Source organism: Dromiciops gliroides, chromosome 6, assembly GCF_019393635.1.
Source record: "Dromiciops gliroides isolate mDroGli1 chromosome 6, mDroGli1.pri, whole genome shotgun sequence".
Taxonomy (NCBI): domain Eukaryota; kingdom Metazoa; phylum Chordata; class Mammalia; order Microbiotheria; family Microbiotheriidae; genus Dromiciops; species Dromiciops gliroides.
Window position 1 is genome coordinate 116,376,595 of NC_057866.1, and position 22,415 is coordinate 116,399,009.

Consider the following 22,415-nt stretch of genomic DNA (forward strand, 5'->3'; position numbering starts at 1 on the left):
CATTCTAATTGTAATACATGGACATCTTAAATGACAAAATAATACAAAATTATTTTTATTCGCTATTCTGCCATTAAGAGCACAAAAGAAAAAAAAATGTGTTTTCAGTGTATAGGTGGGAATAAACCATTTCAAATGGTATATATTACAAAACAGAAAAATGTAGGTTTTAGTTTTTCCTGTACCATCCCACTGTAAAAATCAAGAAAATATGAAAGAATATGAAGGTACCACTAAGGAACTGATTAAGAATAAATAAGAACTTAGGATATGGTTAAAATAGCACAATCCATGTATTACCTAAAATAAATGATAGGAAAATTGAATGAGGCTAAAAATACATGCAGAAGTCCTGGAAGCAGAACTGCTCCTAAAGATGGCTTCTATATGTAATTCTAACCTTGAAATTTATAAGTTTCAAACCTATCATTCATTCTATATGATAAGCATGATAAGTGTTTCGACTTTCCAAACATTTTGAACACTTAAATTAAAAAAATTAAAGAGGTTTAAAAATTCTTCTGTTTATTCCTTATTTCCTTGGAGCAATCACAGATTCAATGCAGGGTAGAGAAACCAGCCTCTACACTGTTTTGAGCATCAGTAGGTATCTCTACCTTGATGATAGGAGTACAGTGTCAGCAGGTATATACTCTTTGCCTTTTATTATAACTATATCTCCAACATTTACCTGAAAGAAAACTGGGAAGTGGTTAATAATCTGTAATTGATTATAGTTATGAATAAATATCCCATTGAGTTAAGTATATAAAAGTGTAAAATCCCTAATAACCACTGAATTTCACAAGATGACATAAAACCGAGAATATAAAATAGCTGGAAATGGTTGAATACTAGGCATAGGCTGTCACCAAGAGAGACAGTCTATTCTTATCACCGCTAGTATGTTAATTTAGTGAGGCTAAATGTCTCAGAAACACCCTCTAGAAAATTATGTTTATTCTAATCACAAATAACAGGTATCACAGATCAATACAGATTTGACATTTGGCCTACTAATTGTCCCTTTCAAAATGTGTTGACATAAAATGGTTTTCTTCATTTGTCCAGGACTTGTTTGGTCATTTTCAGGGAGACATTGCTATGAATATGGATATTTTATGTATATAGGTCTTTGTTTATTGTCTTTAAGAGATTTCTTTATGTCTAACTTTTTATGGTTTGTTTTTGTAGTTTGTTTAAAATGATAAAACAGCATTTTTATGATTAAAAAAATGAATTTAGTGAAATCTACTTATTCTAATTACTACCTCCTTCTATCCATCTCAAACTACAAGAAAATTCTAAAATGATATCTCAAGAATCATGTTGGTGGAATGGATAAAGATGTAATGAAGTAAATCCAAACTTTGCCTCTTTTCCCTACTCCCGTGGGTAGAATAAGTTCCTTAAAGGAAGGGAATATGTCATTTTTCATTGTACATCCCCAGTGCCTTTCATGCAGTAGGCAAGTATTATATGATAATAAAAAAACCGTGCCAACAGTTTAAACAATTTGTATAAAAAATGTATATAGATACACACATATTACATATCTGTGCCCATATCAAGAGATAAAACCTGACATACTGAAGAATAGCTATATTGATGGACACTTGTCCTTAGAGAAGCCCACGGAAGAGCTACTGTTCCTGTAGTCTTATTTGATCACATAGGCTGGGAGGACACATGACATGTCAAATGTCATCATCCCTCCCCACCTCCATTCCCCACCTGCAACTTTCCACTTCAAACAAACTTAATTTTAGCTATGTTTGTGAGAGCACTATCTGCATCTAGACCCTGCCAACAGGTTAACTACCATAGTGGCATATTGACTACTAAATGCCCTGCAACCATGAAGGGCTGTTGTTATTGTTGTTGGGTTTTGGAATTTAAAAAAGAAAAAAAATTTTTTTTGGTCTCTGGCTATAACACGACTTTGTGTATTTGTTTTAGTGAAAGTCAAAGGTAATTAACATTTATATTCATCTAGCCTTAAAGTATTTTATGAATTTGGTCAGCTTGCATTTGGCTGTTTACAGCTTGTTACAAACTGGTGAGACATCATTTTCCTTAGGAACTGTCCTCTGTGACTCTTCCTTTTATGAATGGATGCTCAAGAGTGTTCCAGAGGCCTTTCCAACACCAAAAAGAGGAGCTGATGTGGAACTTTCTCTCCACAACCTCCTCATTAGCACTAAAAAGAAAGCCCAGGCAGACTCAGGCACTTATAAGAGACTGCAGCTCTTCACACACAGGGAAGAAGAGGAGGGATTGAGTATAGTTAATGATGAGTAATAGTGATAGGGAAAATCACAGCAAGAAGCACTTGTCCTGAAAAAAAGAACATTTCTCAATAGGAAGAACTCAAAATATAAACATGTTCTACAGTTTGTCTTTAATTTAATATATACATCAAAGTATCTGATTCTGCAGCAATACTATTAGGATGATAGTCAAATGAAAATCTGTTTCAGTTTATAAGATGGGAAAAAATAAAATAGAGGTTTGTTATATCCTAAACACTGAATATTTTTAAAACAAGTATACTTTATTATTATGGATGAGGTGACTATCCTAAATTCTAAAGAAAATTTGTTTTGTTTTGTTTTGTTTTACTTCTATCTATTTTTTCCTGAAGAGTTGACCATGAGACTCAAAGCACCAAGCCCCTTAATCTGCACTGGAACCTGTCCCCTTTATTTGGTTTTGGGATATACTGTCTTTACAGAAGTTTCACTCCTTTGGGTCATCTTTTCAGACAGAATTGGGCTAACCATCGAAGAAGAGACAGTGACTTATGTTTGATTCATATTTTGCTCCTAAAAAATTCCTAAAGCAAAGGCAAGCTTAAGGTCTTCATACAAAGCAATTATCAATCATGTGTGGGTATGTTAATTGCCTTTAGCTCAATATTTTAAGATTTTTTGTTACAATGTATTCGGGAAATAAATATTCTTTTCTGTACTACTAAGGACATATTAAACAGATCTGATTCAAATTCTTGAGAGTTGCAATATCATCAATGAAAGAATTCAACAATATAGGAAAATGAAGACAACTTTTGGAAAGCTCTCCTAGTAGGTTTTTATGAGCATGACAAATTATCTTTTTTCAGAATTTTATTAATCTGTCAAGCAGGTGAAGGATGGTATTCACACTGTGATTGATATTAAAATTAAAGATGAATAATAAATGCTCTTCCTGTGACTATTGCTATTTTTCTGAGTAGGAAGGATGGCATAAAAATGTAACTTGGAGATGCATTTTTGTACATGCTTACAAGACACTGGTGAAATTAAATGTAAAGTGGAATACATAAAGCTCTATTTCCCATTATTTAATTAAAATTACTGCTAACATAGCCAATGCTTAATAATTTACAAGCAGGGAGGTGGGCATTAATTTCAATAATTTAAACAATTCATTCAGAGACATGGTCCCAAATCAGATGGGGGACACTAGGTTGCAAAAAACTGTGGTTAAAAAAACAAAACAAAACAAAAAACCATTTCTATTCTCCTGGAAATATTCTTTTTCATCCCAGTAATCAGAGTCCATTGCCTAGGATTCCTTATCATTAGATTCACTCATCCATTACTGGGTGTTGGGAGTTGATTATATATCCAAAATATAGGAATAATGTGTCATTCCTTACATTTTAAATGAGAAAACATGAATGGCTCTATGCTTGGACACTGTTTGGTTAATTGTGACTTTGATACATTAACTGCTGAATGATATAGCTTCAGAGTAAATTACCTGATGGAAGGGAATCAATTTACTCCCTAGAAAAGTAGTAATTATATTTAAAGGTATTTTATTTTATAAGACTAGGGTTTTTGTAACTTATGCATCTTAAAGTATCATGTTCAAATCTGATACATTCATTAAATATTTTTATACTTTATTATCATCTTTAAAACTACTTCTTTTACTTGGAGAGTAGATAGTTAAAATAAAAAAATTAAACAAAATAATTCATGGCTAAAAAAAACTTATGAAAAAAGTACACTGTAGTGTAAATAGAACATTAAACATTTTAAAAATAATATACATTTTAGCATATTATATTAGCATTAAATGTACATTACTATTTGAAGATATATAAATATATATACACATATAAAAAAACTCTACACTGAATACATATACCACTATAATGATATATATAACACAATATTTACATATGTCCACTATTAAGTTCCATTCCATATCATCAGAATCCTACATAATTTATTACATTAGCTAGCTAATGGTATTATGAATAAGACAATATAATAGCACCACCACAAAGAAGTTATCTAATGAAGCAAAATAAAAAATAACACTTACCTTTTCCCAGTGGACAATTTCCCAAGCACCATTTCTCAGAACTGAAAAGAAAAAAATCACAACAATATCCTGATAAGATTTTCTACCATAAAAAGCAAATTTCTCAAAGGACAGTAACTTTTAGATGATTAGTTTCTATAAAATTATATCATATAGATTTTAAAAGGTTAAAATTTTTATTTAGAGGACAAATGTATTTAAAAGTAACATAATGAATAGGAAATGACAGTACATGTCAATCAGATCCTATGTATAGCCACACTTCCATTAGAGTCAGACTTTACTCTTTTACCAAGCTGTGGAAAGTATGCTAAGTTCTTGAAACTTATGCAAGAGAGATGCAAGCTTTGAGAGATCCTAAAGTGTAAGGGCCTCAGGTACAAGCTGGCTGATGGGTTGTATTTCTGCCATCCATCTAGCTATTTGAAGAGACTCATCTCCAAGTTTTCTGTAGGATAATGAATTTTGCAGGGTAGGACAGTGCAGCTATATGGCTCAGTGGATAGAGTGCCAGGCCTGGAGTCAGGAAGACTCATCTTCCTGAGTTCAAATCTGGCCTCAGACACTTACTAGCTGTGTGACCCCATACAAGTCACTAAACCATGTTTGCCTCAGTTTCTTCATCTGCAAAATGAGCTGGAGAAGAAAATGGAAAACCACTTTATCTTTGCCAAGAAAACCACAAATGGGATCACAAAGAGTCAGACATAACTGAATATTAACAACAATGAAATTTTTTGAGCATAACAACATTAAAAAACTATTTACTAAGGCATAGAGATGAGAGAGAGACTATTCAACCAGGTAAAATCACAGAGCCTTGAATTTTTAAATTATTAAAGGCCACTAGTAAACAAGAATTAAGAACTACAGAATGCGGGGCAGCCAGGTGGTGCAGTGGATAAGGTACCAGCCCTGGATTCAGGAGGACCTGAGTTCTAATCTGGCCTCAGATACTTGACACTTACTAGCTGTGTGACCCTGGGCAAGTCACTTAACCCTCATTGCCCTGCAAAAAAAAAAGAACTACAGAATGGGACACTTGCGCGACTACTTCATATAGATAATTTTAAGAAAAATAATAAGGTTAAGTCTAGTCAATCGGTATAACTATAAGGAAATGGGATAAAACTATAAAAATGGTATATTAATAGTTTAATGTATGATCTCATGATATATTTAGACATGAAAGGGACTCTAAAAACCATGTAGTCCAAAATTCTCATTTTACAGATGAGGAAGTGAAGTCTAGAGAAGTTAAGTAACCTAGACAAGATCATTAAAGCAGTACATTTTAAGTACTTTTAAATAAATTGTTACAAATTTTACCATAACCATATAGCTACAGGTGGTTGAACCTGTGTGGATGTTATCAATTACTAGATAATTAATCATCCAAAAATCAATGAAGAGTTGCTTTACTGATAGGCACAAGAAAGGCATATTTTTTCTAAGACCGTACATTACTTAAAATTATAATATTGATATCTTAGACAAACAAAATCCCATTTTAAAGAAAACATTAACAAACATTTTCAACATGAAAACAGGTACTTAGATGAATTTTATCAAGTTCATTTTGGAAACACAAGTCTAGATAGCATTAATTTTTTATGGGAGCAGCACTGGTGTAAGGCAAGCATCCAAACTACAGTTGAATTATTTATGGATACCCTCTAGCATACTGGGCAGAATTTAACACATATACACATGATCTGAACTTCTTTGAGATAGCTTATAAAGGGCTTCTCCATTCCCTTTAACTTTATCCCTGAAAGAATTGAGCCATAGTTCCCATAAACACAAATACATGAAAAAAAAAAAAAAAAAAACACAAATACATGAATTATCCTAGAGCTGCCCCCCTCAAATTAGATGCACATGATGTTAGGCTACTGTTAAATAACAGGTTTGGGTTATGTATAAATGAATTTAAAATAGAAGAAAAAAAGGTCTATAGGGCATTGCATTCCATATATCATATTATGAGTTCTTAGCCTCTGCAGGGTTTTGAATGGTGCTTCTTCTCTCTGCATGAAAAATGCTACCATGCTTTGGGGCAGAATTTTAGGCTTCCATTTTCATTGATCATTTCTTTAGTTCTTCTTTATAAGAATAAAATATGGCACAGTGAAAAGAATGGACTGTCCTGAGTCAGAGGCCCACCAGGTTTTGAAAAGTGGCTCTGCCATTTCCTATCTGTGTGACACTGGGCAAGTCATTTACCCTCTCTATGACTCAATTTCCTCATCTTTAAAATGGTCTAGATTGAATGATCACTAAGGTCCCTTCCGGTTCTAGATTTATGAGGCATGATACAGAGAACTCTCTTGGCTATCCTTTGTCACCTTGATGTTGTTTATCAACACAGACATACACACACACACACACACACACACACACACACACACACACACACACACACACACAAATGGGGGAGTAACAAACCTCTCAGGTGCAACTGCAAGAACCAATAATTCAGTTCCTACAGTGCTGCTTTGATTCATAGGTGGAAATGTTTTTCTACTCCTGCTCCTCCTGTCTTTTCTTCCCTTAAATCTCAAATCTGGTCCCGTGGTCTTCATTCTCTGAGCTCAATCCTTATCTATGATTTGACCTCATTCTCCTGTAACCCCCTTTATTATCATCTTGTCCTACTGCTTTGTCCTTATGGTTCTAGGTCTGTCCACACACCGCGTTCTGCACTTCTTCTATTACTTCCCATCTAGAAAAGCATTTCTTTCAATTAATTAAGGAAAAGAAAGTTGAAAGTTCTGGCTACTACAAAATATGTGTCCAAATATTCTGTCTCATTTATAGATATACAGGATATCCCAAAAATCTTGGTGTAGTTTTAAGCTATTAAAACTTAAAATATTAAGATTTAAATTAATTTAATTTAAATCACACAGACTTATAAGACATCTTGTATATTGTTACACACACCTATTACATGTTTATTATTGATTAGGCTCTGAACTCCTTAAAAGCAATGATTAAGTCTTCTTAATTCTAATTTGATTTTTGAGCTCCAGTAAAGAAACTCATGTAGAAATAATAATAATAGTAGCTGCCATTTTTATAATACTTTAAGGTTATTGAGTGTTTTTACATATACTTTTTCATTTGATGTGACATATACACAGCAAGCCTTTCAAGACTGACTGAGAGGACATTTCACCCATAATCCCATCCTTATCTCCTCATGCCACAATGATATCTGTTAAAAGAATTTGGAGGTGAGTTCAGAGAAATTATATGCCTGATCCAAGTATCAGAAACTAATAAGGTAGAAGGTAACCCAAGAGAGATGGGAGCCTCTCAGATAAAAAATTGATAACAGGATGATCTTGAAGATAAGGAAAAAGCAGAAGTCTCTAATAGGGTTCTAAAAAATTTTTGTGTCATATCCGCCATCTATGCATCCCTTCTCAGAATAATGTTTTTAAATGCTTACAAAATACACTGAATTACAAAATAAACCAGTTATATTGAAATATAGTTATTTGGGGGTAGCTAGGTGGCGCAGTGGATAGAGCACTGGCCCTGGATTCAGGAGTAACTGAGTTCAAATGTGACCTCAGACACTTAACACTTACTAGCTGTGTGACCCTGGGCAAGTCACTTAACCCCAATTGCCTCACCAAAATATATATATATATATATATACACATACACATACATATATATACATACATATACATATACATACATACATATACATACATACATATACATACATACATATACATATATATATATATATATATATATATACACAGAGAGAGAGAGAGAGAGAGAGACTTATTTGTTTAAAAAATAAAACAAAACAAAGAAACAAAAAAACTTTGGTGACCTCAGGTTAAAAACTCTTACCCTAATAAGAATGATAGAAATACAAAAGGATCTCTAAAATAAGCTCAGATTTTAAAGGTAGAATATAAAAAAAAAAATTGAGGGGATGAATAAATAATTAAGGATAACTATGAATGAATGGCAAGTAGCAAGTAAGAATAGTGTCTAAAGACTTGGATTAGAAAAAGCCTTAAAGGAGAAAGCCACTGTCCATGGATAATTTTTTAAAAGTTTGGTGGTTTTTTAAAAGGTATAAATGGTGTAGTGAAATAGAGTACCAGGCTTGGATTCAGGAAGACTCATCTTCCTGAGTTTAAATCTGGCCTCAGACACTTACTAGCTATGTGACCCTGGGCAAGTCACTTAACTGTTTGCCTCAGTTTCTTTATCTGTAAAAGAAGTTGGAGAAGGAAATGGCAAAAAACTCTAGAATCTCTGCCAAGAAAACCCCAAACTGGGTCACAAAAAGTTAGACATGACTGAAAACAAATGAACAACAACAACAACAACAACAACAACAACAAAGAACAAGGTCAGAGTTTCAGAAAGATGTTTTAATAATGTTAGTAGATGATAGAAAGTTGAACTCATTTCCTAGCTTTTCTGCCATTTGAATCAAAGTCAATGTTCTTCAAAATGGAAAGAGTTCAATGAGCAAGAAGGAAATAAACATCAGAATTGTTGGGAAAAAACTGGGAGCAGATCTAGCCTATAGGACTTATCGTTTCAGTGGACCTCATTCTTCATTCTTCATGCCTAGAGGGGCGTATCTGAAATGGCCATCAGGCTAATAACAAGTCAATAAGCATTTATTAAGCCAAGCACAGTGGTAAGTGCTAGGGAGACAAAGAAAGGTAAAAATGATCTCCGTCCTCAACAATCTCACTAAGTACAAACACGAAATAGACAGAATAAATCGGAGATGTCTCAGAAGGGAGGCACTAGTTGTTATTTTTGACCTAGATTTTAGTATAGCATTCAATGGGCTGGGACAGGGGTAGGGAATTAGAGTTCCCACGATCCACGTGCATCCGTGCGGAGAGCAGGAAAGTAGTTGGAGTGGGAAAAGTTTAAGAAGCCCTGCTCTAGAGTGACAGGTGAAAGAGACAACCTCCAAAAATGAAAGCTCTTCATTGGAAGAAAGAAATATTACATAAAATATACAAGTTCAGTTTAACAACCAAAGCCTAGAGAGGACTGTTCCAGGGAAAGCTCTTCCAGGACTTAGAGAATCAGGATCTCCATAACCTCCCAAATCTCAGAGTTGGAAAGGACCTCAGAGACCATCTACCCCAATCCATGCATATTCCAAAGGGGCTCAGGTAGCTTTTGCTTGCAAACTTCCATTGACATAGAACCTACTCTCTTAAGAAAACTAATGGCTCTTTAGGACAGTTCTAAGTGTTAGGAAGTATTCACTTACTTAAGCTTAAATTAAAATCTTTGTCAAGTTTATCCATTGCTACTGATTCTATAATGTGAGACTAAGAACAAGTCTAACTGCTCTCTCTCAAGCGACAGCTGTTTGAGTATGTAAGGACAACTGTTTATGTCTCCATTTGCCAAGCTCCATATTCTCAGACCCTTCAACCAATCTTCATATATACATACATACATACATATACATACACATATACATGCACATACACACACACACGGGGTGAGATTTTCATGTACATTTATACATATATGTATATACATACCTATGGATATTCTCCCCTGAACACCGTCCAGCTTATCAATGTCCACCTGAAAGTTCCCAGAACCAAATACAATACTACAAAAGTGGTCTGACCAAGACTAAGTATGGGAGAGCCATTGCCTCATTAATCCTTGTCTTTCTCATTTCTGCCTCTCCTTGCATTTGATCCACACTAAGCTAGTGGTATAATAAAACAGATTTTTTTTTCAGATGAATCGCTTTCAAGCAAGACATCCCCCATCTCATACTTATTTGTCAAGTTGGTTGTTTGAACCAAGTATATAACTTTAATTCCTACTAAATTTTATCTTATTAGATTTCACACAATGTCCTAGCTTGTCAAATCTTTTTGAAACTGTACTCTGTATGATATATTACCTATCCCTATAAACTTTTTCCACTTACAAATAAGCATGCCATTTCTTTGATTTTTCTCAAAACTGAAAAAACTATTAAATAGCAAAAACCCAAAGAAAGAGGCAGTCCATTGGGGAGTTGCTTCCAGTCAACATCAAACCATCAGTGACTACTCTTTGATGAAGTTACACTCACTGATTCCTCTTCTAGATGTTCACTCACCATCTTTCAAATAATCTAAAGCAGTATAATACCATGTAAGAGAGAAATTATCTCACAGAGAGATAAGTTGGAAAAATGGGAGGGGATATAGAGATAGAAATATCTCTAAATCCATGAGAGGTGACAGGAGAGAAGTCCCTGCCTCATACTCCAGGACTAGACTCCAGGCAACTGAAGCTGGGGAAAGCTGATGTTGAAATCTGAGTCACAAATGAGTTTTTCCAGTTGAATTCATCAGTTAAACAAGCTATAAATAATCTCTAAATCAAATAGGAGACCTAGCAAAAAAATGAAGAAGCCAAGAAGAGTATTGAATTTATGGGCCAGCATTCATTTTTAAATCAATTGTAAGCTTATAAAATTCCTCACAAATTTGTTATTATTTCCCCAGAATAGGGTTCCCACAATTGTGCAAACCCTTAAAATAAATTTTTAAAAGTCAGAGTATCTTTAGGGAGAAGAGAAAAATGGCTGTATGATCTCCTGCAACCTAAGCTGGTTAGCAGGAGCAACTCAACAAAGCAGAGGAGACATGCCTGATACCAGAATAAGCCATGGGCGGTTCCAGGATGAGAATCCTGGGAAGAGCTGTAAGGAAAAAGTTGTACCCCATGGGGTGATAGGTCCCATGGCTTTATTTCTCTTATCCCAACCAAACTCTCTTCCTCCTCCTACACACTGTTACCCACTAAAATCTTACCAATCTTTAAAAACCAAGTTTAATAACAACAACTAATCAAAGGAGCCATCTCTCAATCACACCCCCCCCCCCCCCCCGTTTGTTGTAATCTCTCCTTCCTTTATATTCTCATAGCCCTTAGGTCATACCTTTCTTATGACATTTAACTACAATACACCATAGGAAGAAATATTTGTATAACTGTCTTATCTTTTTGAAGTCTGGACCTGCATCTCATTTATCATTGTATTCCCCAAAATGCCTAATAATGTAATAGACATCACTGGCACTCAATAAATGTGCTGAATTAAGCATTCATGGTTGGTAAAATGTAGTAATGAGAAAAAAAGCACAACTAGTGCCAAGAATTTTAATTTTGAACCTAAAACTGACTTTGTAATATCCAGAAAACATGGTGATACTACTTGTTTGGGTTTCTCTTAAGTAGAGAGAAGAAAAGGATGGCTTATGGATTTCTACCAGACTACCAAGTTTGAACTAGACATTTAAGGTAAGAAGAACAAGGGTTATTCAGATTTAAAAAGAAGCAAACACTTTTCACAGAAATAAAGTCAAATCTAAACAACTGGGAAAATATCAATTATTCATGGGTATGCAGAGCCAATATAATAAAAATGACAATCCTACCTAAGTTTATTTATTTATTTAGTGCTATACCAATGAAACTATCAAAAATATTTTATAGAGCTAGAAAAAAGTAACAAAATTAATCTGGAAAAACAAAAGTTCACAGATATCATGGGAATCAATGAAAAAAATACAAAAGAAGATGGTCTAGCAGTACCAGATCTCAAACTGTATGATAGAGTGGTAATTATCAAAACATTCTGGTACTGGCTAAGAAATAGAGAGACAGATCAGTGGAATAGAATATATAGAAATTACAATAGAGTAAATGACTGCAGTAATCTAGAATATGATAAATCCAAAAAAGCCAAGCTTTTGGAACAAAAATTCATTATTTAACAAAAACTGCTAGGAAAACTGGAAAACAGTATGGCAGAAACTAGGTATAGACCAACATCTCACACATATACTAAAATAAGGTCAAAATGGGTACATGATTTACATATAAAGGATGATACCATAAGCAAATTAAGGGACTATGGAATTGTTTGTCTGTCTGATTTATGGGCAGAGGAAGAATTTATGACCAAAGAAGATATAGAGAATAAAATTAAATGCAAAATAGATCATTTTGATTATATAAAATTAAAAAGCTTTTGCACAAACAAAACTAATGTAAACAAGATTACAAGGAAAGTAGAAAACTGGGAAAGAATTTTTGAAACAAATATCTCTGAAAAAGGCCTCATTTCTCAAACATAGAGAACTGAGTCAAATTCATAAAAATACAAGTCATTCCCCAATTCATAAACCATCAAAGGATATGAACAGGCAGTTTTCAAAGAAATCAAAGATATCTATAATCATATGAAAAAATGCTCTAGATCATTATTGATCAGAGAAATGGAAATTAAAACAACTCTGAGGTATCACCTCACATCTATCAGAGTGGCAAATAATAACAAAACCAGAAAATATTGGATCAGAGAGGATGTGGGAAAGCTGGGACAATAATCCACTGGTGGAATTGTGACAAGATTCAACAATTTTAGGGAGCAATTTGGAACTATGCCCAAAGGGCTATAGAACTGTGCATACCCTTGATCCAGCAATACCAGTGCTAGGTTTATATCCCAAAGACATTCCCAAAAAGAGAAAAAGACCTATTTGTACAAAAATATTTATAGCACCTCTTTATGTGGTAGCTATGAATTGGAAATCAAAGGAATGCCCATCAATTGGAGAATGGCTAAACAAACTGTGATATATGATGGTGATGGAATATTATTGTTCTATAAGAAATGACAAACAGGGTAACTTCAGAAAGGCCTGGAAAGACATGTATGAAATGATGTATAGTGAAGTGAGCAGAACCAAGAAAACAATGTACATAGAGGCAGCAATATTGTTTGATGAAGAATTGTAAATGACTTGACTATTATCAACAATGCAATGATCTGAGACAATCCCAAAGGACTATTAATGAAACATACTATCCATCTCCAAAGAAAGAATTGATATTGATGGAATAGACTGAAGCATGCTATTTTTCACTTTCTTTCATTTTTTTTCTTTTAATCAAGTTTTCTTGTACAAAATCACAAATATGGTAATGTTTTACAAAATCATACATGTATAACCCATGTCTGATTGCCGCCTCCAGAAGGGGGATGGGGAGGGAAAGAGAGATAAAAATTGGAACTCAAAATTATAAATAAAAATGTTTATTATTAAAATTTTAAAAAGAAGCAAAGAGCAAGGTAGTCAATAAAATAACCATTGTAATACAACCTACTTTAACCTACATCGAATAGGCACTGTGGCCCTGTAAACAGAATGTTAGACTTGGCTTCACATAGTCCTGGATTCAAATCCTGTTGACCATGGGCAAGTCACTTAATTTCTGAGTTTCAGTTTATCTGCAAGAAGGGCATAAGAAAAGCTTCTAGCTTAAACAACTATTATAATTATAAAACAAGATTATGAATGTAAAGTGTTTTGAAAATATGAAAGTGCTTTATAATGGTGAGTTATAGATCTCTAAATTTCCTTAGTGACTTTACTTGGTATTCCCATGATCACACAGTCTGAAGGTTTCTTTTACAACACAAAAATGAAAACCTAGGGAATGTCTCCCCACAAATAAACACCTCTCCCTTCCTAAGAACCGTGTCCCCAGGTAATAAACCCAATGTTCTCTCTTTCTCCCTTTATTTCCTCAATTTTCTGGCCTGCCACTTAACATTCAGACATATGAAACTCATAGAGCAACATAAAATTAAACACCATGGGACTAGTGTTGTTTTTTGAAATGTGTTATGTTAATGTGTCCTATCATTCTAATTACCTTATTTTACCTCACCTTTTAAAATTCTCTTTTGACTTATTCTCATTAATGAAGGCATAACAATATGGAAGAGGGAAAAGAAAGTAATCAGACTTTTCAATCATTAAAAGGGCCTTCTTCATTCTTCACAGATATGTGTAGTGCTACTCAATGAAACAATTTAAAAAGTATACATTCCCAACCATTCTAATTTGTGTAAACCTCTTAATTCTTCCATGGTTTATATACACAAAATCTAATATGTATCTGAAAATACTGTTTATCTTCCCTCAACTTTTAGAAACAACAACTCTAGCTAGCTCTTAGGCAAGTTGGTGATTGGGTGTCTGGGAAGATGGAGAAACCAGAGCCAAACAGGGAATGGAAAAGGTAAATGAGAAGGGGTATAACAGGCTTAGAACCTCTAGAGCTCAGAGGAGACCAAATCTAGGAACTCTTTTTTTAGAGGTGGTAATATTCTAAAAGAAAGAAAAATAAATGAAAACAGAAAGAATGTATAATTAGTTCCCTCAGCTTAATAAAAAAAAAGTTTGATTTTTAAAAATTATTAAGGATGAGTTAATGGAACAGCTTTATGTAATAAAATAGAACTATTTGCTTGTTTGCAAGTATAAAAAATTTGATTTGTTTCTTAAGATTCAACAGCTACTAGAAACATCTTATGAGATAAGAAAATACAATGTCTGCCATTTTCCTCCTAAACTTTTGTCTTTCAAGTCTGAGGGAGAATCTTTGGCTGCCTTTTTAATCGCACTGTATGGTGCTTGAGTAGTTAAAAGTTCTTCCATCCAAGTTCCAATAAGTGGATTGTGTACCCATGCTTAAGGGGACAGAAGCAACTGCCACTTGCATTTGCAAATTCAGGCTTCCAAGAACTCTCCCAGTCTATAAAAAGGATTATTTTTTTAACATAAGAAAGGAAAGACCTAGAAGTTAATCACAATTTCTGGTCAATGTAAGTACCTAATGAGACACATATTTTCAAATATAGCCAGTGTGTGGTTGTTTTGCTTGACTACACATATTTGTTACAACAGTAGGCTCCTTTTAGTAGGATGGGGCGAGTGATAACATTGCAAAAAAAAAAAAAAAAAAAAGGGAAGGGAGAGAATCAATAAAGCATTAAAATACACATGAGAAAACAAAAAGGTTCAGAAGGGCACACAAACAGGCCAATTTTATTACAATTGTGTTAAACCTAACATATACTTTTGGAAAACAAACCCAAGAGAACAGAATTTCATGGGTTTGTTCATTATTTCTTTTCTATTCTTTGTATACTGAAGTGCTTCTACTTGCTTGTGATTAAGTTCATAATAAAAATAAAATTGTTCAAAAAGTCTGGTTCTAAAAAAAAAAAAAAAAAAATCAAAATCGGGGCAGCTAGATGGCACAGTGGTAAAGCACCAGCCCTGGATTCAGGAGTACCTGAGTTCAGATCCGGCCTCAGACACTTGACACTTACTAGCTGTGTGACCCTGGTCAGGTCACTTAACCCTCATTGCCCTGCCAAAAAAAAAAAAAAAAAAGTCTGGTTCTGTAAGCATGCAGGTGTCCTAAGGCACATGTCTATTCTCATGCTGAAGAAGGGACTCTCTTGGGAAATGATATGGACCTCTGGTGTAAGGAGCTTGATGTGGCAAGTACAGCTTCCTCAGAACCACACAGTGAGAATGAGGTCGTAGGCCGTAGGCATGGCCCCATCCTCATACAACAGGGTGAAGAATGTTAGAAAGGGAGGTGAGGTTCTAGACTTCCGAAGTTACTATTACCCAAGAGAGGAGGAAAAGGCTTCAATTTCCCCAATACAAATTAGAGGATGAGTGTTTCCTCTCTAATCTGTAAGAGAGTTAATGGTTAGATGTTCCTTGGTGGGTAACGTGATCTAATTGATAAGTGTTTTGAAAATAACAAGTTTGTTGCTTGATTTTCTATAAAAAATAATATTACAGTCCCCCTTCCTTTTCTTATACACATACTCCAATGTCCAATTCAACAAAGCAAACTGGGGCTTCATTCTGTTCTAATACCAACAGATTGCTTTCAAATTAAGCATATTGAGTTCTTTAATAGCAAACAGTGTCCTCTTCAAACATTTTTCTTATCTTCCATCGGCTGTCAAATCCCCCAAAAGTGACTAATACACTTAAAAAACTAGGCCAAAAAGACTCTTTTCTCTCCGAATATAAATACAGAATCTTAGTTTGAAAGCAGTAAGTCCTCAGAGGTGAAATAACCTAATATCTAAACTTTTTCTATAGCTCTACCCTCCCCAACCCCCATCCCCCCATTTAGCGGCCTGAGGAAATTTTGTCCACACTACCTATGTGCTCTGGTTTATGCTCAACTAAGCTTCTTTTGGAGACATCAGTTTCTGGAATGAGAAATGATACTGTCAGAATTATGCTAAAGATACTGCAGATTTTTTTTTCTTCAAAAGTGACCCTGTCAATTTAATGAAGACCCAAGGAAGACAAAAGAAATTCTTGTCAAAGCCAAGCAGAATAATTTTATCTGCAATTGTTAGACCAAAGAAATGCTTTAAGAATGAGAAGCAATGTATATACTTAAGAAATAGTAGCAGCAGGGCAGCTAGGTGGCTCAGTAGATAAAGCACTGGCCTTGGATTCAGGAGGAGCTGAGTTCAAATCCAGCCTCAAACACTTGACACTTACTAGCTGTGTGACTCTGGGCAAGTAACTTAACCCTCATTCCCCCAACCCCCCCAAAAAATAGTAGCAGCTATAAGTAGCACACTATGGTGGCAGGCAGCTGTCAGAGAAAGGGGTCTATTTTTTAGCCATAATAGTAAATTGACTCTCTGACAAGAGTTAGGTCTGTAACAAGAACTGGATACTTTTCTGTACATGATAGGCACCTATAGAAGAGACCACGTGTAAAACATCATTATCATCATACTTAGTATTTATATTGTGCTTCAAGGTTTTCTCTTTTTTGAGTGAAAATTTTTATTTTTCTCATTAGAAGTAAAAACAATTTAAAAAATTCATTTAAGGGGCAGCTAGGTGGCGCAGTGGATAAAGCACCGGCCTGGATTCAGGAGTACCTGAGTTCAAATCCGGCCTCAGACACTTAACACTTACTAGCTGTGTGACCCTGGGCAAGTCACTTAACCCCAATTGCCTTACCGGAAAAAAAAAAAACGGAAAAAAAAAATTCATTTAAAAATCTGGTGCTCAAATTCTCCTTCCCTCCTTACAACTGCCCACTGACTGACTCTCCACACTGAGAAGGCAAACGATTTTATATAGGTTATGCATGTGCAGTCATGCAAAAGTTATTTCCATGTTAGCCATGTTGCAAAAGAAAACACAGACAAAAAACCCCAAGAAACATAAAGTGAAAAAAAAAAGTATACTTCAATCTGCATTCAGACTTCATCAGCTCTTTATATCGAGGGGGATAGTATTGTTCATCATTAGTCCTCTGGAATTGTCTCAAATCATTGTATTGAGAAAAGCTAAGTTGTTCACAGTTGATTGTCATACAATAATGTATTTTAAGGTTTTCAAAGTTCTTTACAATTATTATCTCAGTTGATCCTCGCAAAACGAAACAAAAATTGGGTGCTCTTATTGGACCCATATTACAAATGAGGAAACTGAGGCAGAGAGCAGTTAAGTGACTTCCTAGAGTCACACAACTAGTAAGTGTCTGAGGCTGAATTTGAATTTAGGTCTTCCTGTTTCCAGGTCTGGCAGTCTATCTCATGAAGAAAATCCTGCAAAATCTTGGTTTTTGTCACACACAATACTTCATCTTCTATCTCTATGTCTTTGAGCTAACTGTCACCTCTTCCTGGAATATGCCATCTCCATCTTCATCTTCAAAACTCAAGTGCCATCTTCCTGATCTGTTCTCCTCATGACTAGGTTTTTTCCCCCAAAATTATTTTGTATTAGAGACATATATCTCTATATCTGTATGTACATATAGATACATATGTATATGTGTATATATGTATATTTATATGTACATATATTTATGTATATATACTTATACATGTGCATAATAATGCATGTTGATTCATACCCTATTAATAAGTACCAAATTCTAATGATATATCCTTCATAGTTTCCTTCCCATTCACATTGTTAACTCTTTATTTCAAGCCCTAAGCATTCAACACCCTGACTATTAGAACAGCTAGTCTCTCTTCTTCCATTCTTGCTCAATTCCAATCCCTCTTTGTACACCATAATCATTAACCTTCTTAAAATCCACTTTTTAATCATAATGTCAAAAACTTTCAAAGCCCAAGTTCAAAATTCATAAGCCTGATAGTTAATAAAATAAGCATTTGGTAAATATCGGTTAGTATGACAACAAAGAGATTTATTAAGTTTTACCTTCCTAATTGAGTTTTATTTAAGCAAATATTAAGAATTAATGAACAATGTCAGAGAATTCAATAGCTTCTTTGTGGGAGAAGGTTTCTGAGGCCATTCTGCAATATAATAAAAATCTGGCTTGATTTTTTTTAATTTCTGAAGAAAATTTTGAGACTTGATAGATCATGTGAAGAACTCAAAATTGCCTTTAATGCTCTCTTAGCATTCTCCATCTGGCATAACTAAACTTCAGACTTCTACCTAGGAACCTTTTTGAAAGAAGCCCTGGGGACCACAGATAAAACACACACATATTTTATAGTATTCAATACTGTCAAAAGAGCTACAGAATTTATGGATGGTACTTAGGATAACACTGCTTTGAGGCATTTAACTATATTAAAAACATTACCTTCCAAATATATTACCATTGTAAATCATTCTAATGTGAATTTAAATGTCATGCTGACAAATACTAAGACTCAGATTCTACAACTGGAATGAAGGCCTAAGAGATACATAGACTTGAAATTGAATTATATTTAATTGGCATTATTTCTTCACCAAATATGTTAGAAACCTATATAATGAGAAGTAATCATTCTTACCTTGTGTCTGTTTCTTATTCACCGCATTATCAGCCTTGTGTCGTTTCTGAAATATAAAAACAAAACAAAATAAAACACATACATATTAAACACATATTAAAAGCAATAATTGTAGCACAGCACACACACAAAAAAGTACTCAACCTCAAAACGGCTTAATTTGTTTTTCTCATTCTAATGAGTATTTCTTAATTCTGGTATCATGTACACAAACAAACCATGAGAAGGTGAGTCAGTGTGGGCAGTAGTAGGGAAAACCAAGAATGGGCAAATGGGCAAATGGGCATGCAGGTAAGAATTTCAAAACTGAAAACAATCAATGAGCCATTTTAATATACTTCTATAAGTTCAAACACATTCCTACGAAGGTAACCAGGAAGGTGAGAATAATGAAAAACATGCCATACGGGAATCAGCTGAAGGAATTCAGATTGTTTAGCCTTAAGGACAGAAGATTTTGAAGGAGTAAGGGAAAGAAGGCAGTGGAGGGGCAAGCCAGTTGCCTTCAAATATTTACAAGTTGTCATGAGAAAAAAGTAGGTGATCCACTTGGCTCTAGAAAACAGGGAATGCACCAATGAGGAGAAGTTAAAGAAAGAGAGCCTTATTTTACCTCAATATAAGGAAGGATTTTTCTAACGATTCAAATAGGCTAAAGATGAAATAGGAAGACTTGTTTGAATGAGTTATCTATTAGAAAAGATTTTCAAACAATTGTTGAATACCTTTTGGACTCGTTATGGAGGATGTTAGGGATTCAACTAGGAAATTGACTTGATGACTTCTAAGTCTCTTCCAACTCTAAGATCCTAAGATACTTTTTCAGGTAAAACAAATATTCAGCCACCAAAAGCAGGTTTTTAGCATATTGTTAATATGTTAAAACTTAGTAGCTTATGTAAACCTTGAATGAAAAATCATGTTATGCTAGGTGAAAGGTTGTCCGTATTCTTTGTAAAAAGTAAGCCAATGGTAATAAAGATTGTATCATGAGAATTTTTTTTATATGTTCTGTAGGAAATATTGTTGAACTATGCTGGTAAGATATTTTTAATGATCTATTGAGCGAACTTAGTAAAGTGCTACAATTAATTATTATTGAGTACTCAACAGGACTTTCTAATTATACATAGTTCATAATTCCTGCCTTTCCGATGTTGTTCCATATCCCTTAGTTATAAGCCATTGACAGAACATATACTCCCAACTACCTACATTAAACCACGTACTTAATTAAAGAGTGATTTATTGATGGATTGGAGAGATTCTGACATGATATTTAAGAAGAAGGCAAAGAATATGTAGATGAAGTGCAGAAATATTTTGTAATCTAAAACCTAGTCAGATTTAGTTTACCATAAAGCAGACTGGGGCAACATGATAGGGGACAAAAAACACTTTCAGTTTTTCTAATTATCACAGAATTATGCAAATCTACAGATATGCTCTAATTATAAAGGTAGGGCTTCCCAAAGAGAGGATTTTGTAAACTCTAAAGTTCTAAAGTAGCACACACAAAAAGTACTCAACCTGAAAATGGTTTCATTTGCATGATCTAGGATTAGGAGACATTAACATTGCCTAGAACATAAAAGCACTCTCTAGAAGGAGCCTGATGATTAGATAGTATACAGTTATTCTATTTTCAGAGAATCAACAGTAGACAAACTAACAAGGAGTTTCAAATGCCTCTTAGGCAAATATGGTGATTATGATTCTTATCATGTCTAGACAAAAATGGTTCTCAAGATGAAACGCATTTGTTATACACAATACAACTTTGAACTACTTTCCCATTCAAACTTTTTGCTTCCAACAAAATTTAAACTGCAAAATTTTTCAAAAGGCAAATTTCCTCACTAAAAAAGAGTTTAAAAATATTAGCATTGGGGCAGCTAGGTGGCACAGTAGATAGAGCACTGGCCTTCAGGAGGACCTGAGTTCAAATCCGGCCTCAGACACTTGACACTTACTAGCTGTGTGACCCTGGGCAAGTCACTTAACCCCAATTGCCTCACCAAAAAAAAAAAAATATTAGCATTGAACAGGATTATTTGTATGTAACAGACCTAGAAATTATTTTCAGAATTTCACAACCGATATTTTTAATTTAATTCAATTTTTTAAATTAACAAAAATGTATTTTTACATAAACTTTGCAACAAATATTCTTTTTTTTTTTTAATTGAGGCAATTGGGGTTAAGTGACTTGCCCAGGATCACACAGCTAGTAAGTGTTAAGTGTCTGAGGCCGGATTTGAACTCAGGTACTCCTGACTCCAGGGCCGGTGTTCTATCCACTGCGCCACGTAGCTGCCCAACAAATATTCTTAATAAGCATATCAAAATAAATCCCTTCATGTATAAAACATACATATCTTATTTTGCCCATTTTGCCCTCATCTTTGTAAGGTGGTGGGCAACATGCTTTATCATTGGTCCTCTGGAAATCAGTTATCTACTCGTGATTTTTAATGAAGAATGGAAAGCAGAAGGAATGACAAAAGAGATGTGGATTTGAGGCTTTCAGAAGGTACAAACATTTTAGGCTCTAAAATAATGTATGTGTTGTTCAGTCATTTCAATTTTATCTGACTCATTGTGAGCCCATTTGGGATTTTCTTGGCAAAGATATTAGAGTGGTTTGCCATTTCCTTCTCCAGCTCATTTTACAGGTGAGGAAACTGAGGCAAACAGGGTTAAATAAACACAGCCAGTAAGTGTCTGGGACCAGATTTGAACTCAGGAAGATGACTCTTCCTGACTCCAGGCATGGCTCTCTAATCCACTGCACCACCTAGCTGCCCTAATAAGTGTACTAGAATGTTTAGCCCTCCATTTGAAAAAGTGAAAACTAATTAAATTTTCTGGGTATAGTAAAAAATAGATTCTTGAACAAGGAGATCTTTTTCTACCTTGCTCATAGTGTGTTTTGTTAATTTAACTGAACACCCCTAGAAACAGAAAGAATAAAAAGGTTACCCTTTTACCCAAAGTGAGATAAAAAAACAACCTAAAAGATTAAGATATTACAATTTAAAACTTTAATTTATCCTACAACCTTACCTATTATACCAAAATCTTGTTTATGACTTGATTTCTATTATGAGAACACAGTGTATAACCTTGAAAGAAAACTGAAAAACAAAATAATAAAGAAGGATAGCATGTCCTCCTAAAAAATGCCTGTCTTCTCCAATAAATAAGTAAACACTGTTTCTATTGTAAAATAGACTAAATTTAAGGCTTTTTTTCCCCATAAACTAATGTTTTGGTCCAATTGTCCCAAAGTTACTTGCTACATAGCTAATCACCAACATTTTAAATTTAATAATAAATCTTCCTGTGTTAATCTTTAATTCAGTTT

The 22,415-nt window shown here is 34.3% G+C and overlaps 1 protein-coding gene across 3 annotated transcripts in view; it reads right to left on the reverse strand.

Annotated features, from left to right (window-relative positions):
- ATP8A1 (ATPase phospholipid transporting 8A1) overlaps nucleotides 1-22,415 on the reverse strand; it is a 295,356-nt gene that overhangs the window by 221,944 nt on the left and 50,997 nt on the right. For 2 of the 3 annotated variants that reach the window (XM_043970049.1, XM_043970048.1), the window contains exons 5-7: nucleotides 19,049-19,094; nucleotides 4,339-4,379; nucleotides 618-691 (exon numbers count right to left, since the gene is read on the reverse strand). In XM_043970049.1, coding sequence (XP_043825984.1) covers nucleotides 618-691; nucleotides 4,339-4,379; nucleotides 19,049-19,094 — 161 coding nt within the window. The remainder of the gene's footprint in view (nucleotides 1-617; nucleotides 692-4,338; nucleotides 4,380-19,048; nucleotides 19,095-22,415) is intronic. The other variant, XM_043970047.1, reaches the window with a different exon arrangement.